At 32.0% G+C, this 6,969-nt stretch overlaps 1 protein-coding gene across 1 annotated transcript; it reads left to right on the forward strand.

Moving 5' to 3' along the window:
- Positions 1–62: 62 nt before the first annotated feature.
- LOC127113359 (uncharacterized) lies at positions 63–1,418 on the forward strand. Its single transcript, XM_051046487.1, has one exon. The coding sequence runs from the start codon at positions 63–65 to the stop codon at positions 1,416–1,418; it is 1,356 nt and encodes a 451-aa protein (XP_050902444.1).
- The last annotated feature ends 5,551 nt before the right edge of the window (positions 1,419–6,969 follow it).

Genomic DNA, 6,969 nt, shown 5'->3' on the forward strand with positions numbered 1-6,969 from the left:
TGATCGTCAATAAGAAGATACTTTTTCACACATTTTTTAGCACAGCAACCCTCCTCCTCACCATGACGACGACGAAGAAGAGAATTTGTGTCAAATCTTTTCAACAACAACAACAATCAGTTTCTTCTACAAATTCAATTATAATTGCGGAACCTGAATTTTACTTACCAGATGACTGCTGGGAGCATGTCTTCTCATTCCTCATCAATCCAGTCGACGGCACTCAAGACTTTAAATCCCTTTCTCTCGTCTCAAAACACTTTCTCTCCATCACCAACCGTCTCATATTCTCTATCAGAATTCATCATCCACACCTTTGTTTACTCTCTCGTTTCTTTCATAGATTCTCCAACCTTAATTCTCTCCATCTCTGGTTCGAATCCCGTGATCTCGATGCAGCCATTGCTTTGGCTCTCCGTGACAGACCAACATTGAAATCTTTATCTATTTTCAGGCTTGCGCTAAAGGATACAAACTGTGTTGCTTCACATTACATTGATTCCTTCCTGAGTTTGAAGGGTCTGAATTATCTGAAGTTTTGGTGTTCACAAATCTCTGATGATTTGCTTTACTCTATTGCAAGAGAAAGTCTTCCTTTGAAGACTTTTGTTCTTGAAAATTGTATCGGCTATAGTTACCCTGGAATTTATGATTTACTATCCAAGTTTCATGGGATACAATATTTGGGTCTTCAAGGTGTTGATTTTCTAAATAATCATCATGTTTCCCGCTTGTCTTTACTTCTTCCCGACTTGTTATCTATAAACCTTAGTGGATGTTCCAACCTCACCGAATCAGCTTTGTTTGCCCTCATTAAAAACTGTTATTCACTTGCTGAGATCAGAATGGGAGGCATATATGTTGAGAGAGATAGTGTAGAAAATTATGATACTTTGAAAGATTTTGATGTCCACCCTCAATTAAAGTTTCTACATTTTCCTGGAAATTCACTTATAAACGACGAGATCATCATATTATTTGCTTCCATTTTCCCCAATTTGGAGCTTCTTGATGTGAGTTATATAGATGGTGACATATCTGAAAAAAGTATTTGTCAAATTCTAAGTAAATGTTGTAAGGTTAGACATTTGAACTTGGCCACATGTAAAGAAGTGAGACGACTCAAAATGAACTTTGTACTTCACAAGTTAGAGGTGTTGAATTTGTCCGGTACAGAAGTTGATGATAAAACACTCTACGACATCTCAAAGAGTTGTTGTGGGCTTTTACAACTATTCCTAATGTGTTGTAAATATGTCACAACTACGGGTGTGGTGCGTGTGATTGAAAATTGCTTAGAGTTGGAGAAGATCTATTTGAGATGTTGTGATAAAGTGAATATTGATGTTGTTGTCTCAATGCTTTCATCAAGGCCATCATTAGCAGAAGTTCATTTCCCCACCATAATTTATCTTTAGTGACATAAAGAGAAAACTATCTTTGTTAGGGTTGTCTTATTTGGTAGTTATGGATGTCTTATTTGCTGAATTTTTGATTCTTAAATATGAGATGTTTTTTGTTTTAACATTTGTTTCTATGAGAAATGACTTCATTTTTCAAAATACCAACTTACAATATGTATTTAATAGTCATGAAGTTTTAAATTTTAATGTTTCTCTTTACTCTGACACAGTGATATGGTCCATCATAGTCTTCTCTCTATCAAATGATATAGTATTCATATAAAACAAGATAGATTGACTTAATTTTGGTGAATGAATGATACTTTCTAATTCTAATGAATGAAACTAGTATTTGCTATATAGGTTTGAGGGAGATTGGCAATGGTAGAAAGAGTTATCACATTCATTTCAAAGAGTCATCAAATAACTATAGTGTACTAAATAGTGGCATTAGTTGGTGCTACAAGCATATTAAAAAATTTGAACAGGAATAAGGTTGACAGAACTAATGGAATTATGATTCAAAATGTTTGGAACTTGTATTGAGTTTAATTTTGTATCCATGCATCTTGTGTAATGTTCATGTTTGCATATGTGATTCATAGGACTAAAATATTTGACAAAAAAAGAACGTCTGTAACAACAGCAAGAAACATACATGTAAATTAGAGAACACAGAAAATGGAAATTTTAATCCCAATTAAGATATGTTATGGAAGTCTCACATCTTAAGAACCAAAATGTTGTTCATAACTAACTAATTGTACATTCTCTGTCCTAGTTAAGATCCTTGGTTTTTTAATTAATTAGTCTCTAGATAGAAGGTAAATATCATATTCCCCTTATGCCCTAGGAAGGATAACAGTTACCCTGAACTTATCTGTTTTTGGAAGGTATATACGTTTGAGCGTGATATGCAGTGTTAAATTTCAGTTTGGTACATGCCATTCGAAAAAGTTCTGTCCAAAAGTGGCCAAAGAAGATTTTGTCTCTATTAGAGACTATAATAGCAGGGAATGAAGTCTAACAATCTCCTGAAGAAATAATTCAACAATGCCCTAACATATGTTGGACCGGAAGTGGTTGTAAAAGGCCCGCCGGAGATAAGGTTTGATATTTATTTTGTCGGCATACCTCACAAGAAGTTACAAAAGTCTTTGATGTCCTTTTTTAATATGCCTTCCAATCCTCTTGCATGATTTGAAAAATTCATAATGACCTTCTGTTTACTGTGAAAATTGATAAATAACCGCTAGTCTTTTAAATAAAAAATACTTTGATCACTCACAAGATCGATTAGATTGATCCTAGGACATGTGTTATTGTTGAAATTGTATTTGAAAACTGATGAACATTTCGACATCGTTCATGTTTGAAGATTGTTCGTTTAAAATGTTTTAAAGAGATAAATTGCAAAATGTAAAGGAATGTATAATAAAGGTGCTTGAAAATAACTTGTAATGAAAGATAAATTTTAGAAAAGTATAAATAAACTTCAATTGAAATGTAAAAAATGATGTTATTAAACATACATTCTCAATGACACTCTTTTCTCAATACACTAGATACTTTGAGTAATTTTGAGTATTTGTCCAACAATTGAACACACAGAAATCCTAACATTAAGACCCTTATATATATACTAAGTCGAAATAACCGCTACTAATAGCTTTTCTCCCAGACAATGACACGTCGTGCTCGGCATGTCTTCAATCCATCATAACATTCCACGCGTCTTTCTTGAAGCTGGATAAGGACAAAATACAGTTATCCTTCTTTTATTCAAATTCGAACATCTTTGTCTAACGTAACCTTAATGTTGCTTCCGTCAAATTACCACTTTAAACTTAGAAATATTTCTAAGTCTCATACAACATTTTTCTCTTCGACAAATCTTTTTCCATATTCTCTCTTATTCGTGTAGGCTGATGTTATATTAATGTTGTTTTTATGTATGTTGATAAACTTTTGTTGGATTACAATGTACTGCTAATTTATGTTAACATGTTTTTTTTTTCATGGTGTTTGTAGGATTACAATTGATTTGTGTTGTTGTGAAGAAAAAATACAAGAAAGGATGAAGCTGAAGTGAAAGATGCAAATTTGTGTGATAGACCTACAATGACATCCATTCAAATTTAACACAAGTTTGCATTTTTTCCTCAGTTTCATCCTCCTTTCATTTTACAAGTTTGTTTTAATTTTTCAGAAACGGTTAGTTATCATGTTCTACCTAATCTATGTTAATTAATTGATGTTTTTGTTGATAAATGTTGTTAGTGAGTTTGTTATATCATATGTGATTGCTTGTTTCACTAACCCCTCCTTGGACTTGCATTCATTTAAATATTTTAGATGATAATCAGAAACATAAAATTATTCTTGAAAAACAACTTAGACAATCCAATATTTGGCGAATTGCATGCATATTGTAATTCATGATTTCCTCTTTAGCCCACAGAATTTGATCAATGTCATAAATTCTTCAAAACAATTATGATAAATAGATGTCATTTTGGGTCTTTCACACAAAATTTGATCTTTGCGAAATAAACTAGAAAAAAAAAAGAGAAAATCAAATTTTGTGTGAAAAACTTAGAAGACATATATTAATTATCATTACTTTGAAGAATTTTTGGAATTGAATTAAATTATATGGGTTAATGAGAAAATCATGAATTAAGATGCACACAACTCGAAAAATATTGGACCGTTTGAGTTGTTTTTCAAGAATAATTTAATTTTTCTTATTAGTATCTCAAAAATCTATTTGAATGGCTGTATATGGTTAATGAGGGGTAGAGACAAATAAATGTGGTGAAATGTTAACACAATAATGACGTTGCTGAGATTCGAATCTAGGACCTTTAAAATATTTCACAACGGTTGTTTTCTTTACCCGTTATTATAAGTAGTGTACTATCTAAGATACCACCTCAGTCAATCGTCTGTTGTAGAAATCCACATACATACAATTACACACTACCTAACAACGGGCGTGAAATGATCACTATGTGTTTCACAACGTCATTATATATATTTTTCGTAGTAATGAAAATAACATAAAAATTTAAATACCTAAAAAAAATATCATAAACTAAAAAATAATAAACAATGTAGTTCCCTTCAAAATTAAAATTCATATTTAACAAATTAAATCACGACTTCCACCATTATGAGTATTAGTTCTTCTTTACATCTTTGCTTCCAAGCTTTCTATGCGAAGTAGTTGAAACACTCTTATTTGACCTACAATTTCAACATAATTGAAAATGATTGAACATGTTTGTTTTCAATATATATATCTTTTACAACGAAAAAACTAATATATTAAAAAGCCACATCCAAGTACAAGATGTGCAAAGATTCACAAATCATCAAAACTCATAGTTATAAAAAGACACTTTTCAATTACTCTTAGAGTAATAGTATTTTTCCCAACCTTTTTCATAAAACACAATTAACATTTTAAAGAACACATGATAACCGGTTAAAGTATTTGGTTAACCGGTTAACGCAGAACATAATACACTTTCTAACAATTTTCAACAGTGTTAACCGGTTAACGCCTTAGGTTAACCGGTTAACGCAAAACAGAATGTTGTTCCTGCGTTAACACAAAACAGAATGCAGAATTTCCTGCGTTTTTCATCGTTGGAGGACATTCGGACCTCCGATTTCAATTCCGTAAAAAGCTACACGTTCAGAAAATTATAACTCACACAATACTCTAGATATATAACGTTAATTTGTAGTTTTAACACAATCAATCACCACAATCAAGCATAATCATCAAAACCTAATAATTTCAAACAACCATACAAAATTAGGGATTTTTAACCTAACATACATCTACTCATTGACCCAATCATACTAATCCATAATAATAAGGATTCCCCCCTTACCTCTTCAATTTTCTGAAAACCCTAGCTCCTCTCTTGTTCTTCCCCTCTTCTCCTCACTTCTCCTCTTCTCTTTCTCTATTGTTGTCAAATGATCAAGTGAATCCTAATTCTCACACTCCTCCCTTTTATATACTAGTATTCTATTTGGGCTTAAATCATGATACCTCTCATTTAATTAATAGGCCCAATAAGACCTAATATTTAAATATATCTAATTAGTTCAATTAAATTAAACTAACACCACATACACACTAAGTTAATTAATACAATTATTTAATTATATCTCATATCAACTAAATAATTAATTGACACACCAAATTAATTAATATAATCGATTATTATACTACCTAACAACCAATTAATTAATTAACACTCCAAATAAATAAATACTAAAATTGGATTGTTACACCATGCACCCATGCATCATCAATGACCAATTTTGGAAAGTGATTTCAAGTGTGAAAATATCAATGGTTTCAGCTATAAATAGAGCCTCATATGCTCAGCATTCACAAGACATTCGCGACAGCTTTGATCCCAAACCTCTAACCCTCTCATTCCAAAGGATAATCCTGATAAATTCATTTGAATTTGAGTTTGAATTTTCACTGTTTTGAAATTCAAAACTCCAGGGATCCGAGAACTCTTGTGTGTTCAATTCTTCTTTTGCAAGCATTTGGAGTGAGATCAAGTACGAGCCAAGGCAAGAACAATTGGATCCAGACCTACATTGAAGGTATTATCCTGAAATTTTAATCTCTTCGATTCTCTCTAAACCTTGCTCAATTCTATTGATTCTTTGGTTGTCTGAAGTCCTACCAATGTAGGCAAGAAGATTGAGTTGCTTTGAGGCCAAATCAAAGAAACTCAGTTCATATACCCCAAATTTCAACTCCATGTATCTCTCAATATACTTGGAGTTAGGATGAATTGAGGTCAGATTCGTGCTCAGTGCCATTTTTACTTTGAAATCATGTCCTTCTTTTTAATTTTGGTGATGGTTATGACTGAACCAGACCGGCCAGGGTCGCCAGAGAAGACGATCGACCTTTGGACGCCGGTGGTGAGCTGGATGGTTCTGAGCCACAGGATCCTTTTGAAATGAAATAATCTCGTGCGTTGGTTTGAATTACTAAGGTTATGGCGCGCTGACTAGAGTCCATCGTGGATAGCGCATTTGTGACCACTTGATCTGCCACCCTAATTAATGAGGGAGATCAAGTGGTCCACGTTTTTTCTTTTATTTTAATTTTCATTTTAATTGCATTGTTTTCATTAATTCATGTTAAATTTAATATTGATCCAAAAAATATGAGAGTTTCACCAAAAAAATTCAAAAATTTTCCTCTTTCATATTCTGAATTTAAATTATTTTTTCGATCATTATTAATATTTTTCATGATTTAATTGATTTTTTATTTGTTTTTATTTATTTAAAAATACTTTTAAATGTCCAAAAATTATGAATTTTTTTCTCCAAGGTCCTTTGACCTTGTTTGACCTATGATAAATCTCATGGACATTTCTTTTGTGTTTTGATGAGGTTTTAGGAATTGGACAAACCATATTTAATTTAAATGCTTTTTTTTAGTATTTTCAACTTGATTAAATACCAAATAAATTTGTTGACCACTTGTGATGACTTGTTTGAGTTTGATTAT

This window comes from Lathyrus oleraceus, unplaced genomic scaffold (genome assembly GCF_024323335.1).
Source record: "Lathyrus oleraceus cultivar Zhongwan6 unplaced genomic scaffold, CAAS_Psat_ZW6_1.0 chrUn0283, whole genome shotgun sequence".
In the NCBI taxonomy this organism is placed as follows: Eukaryota; Viridiplantae; Streptophyta; class Magnoliopsida; order Fabales; family Fabaceae; genus Lathyrus; species Lathyrus oleraceus.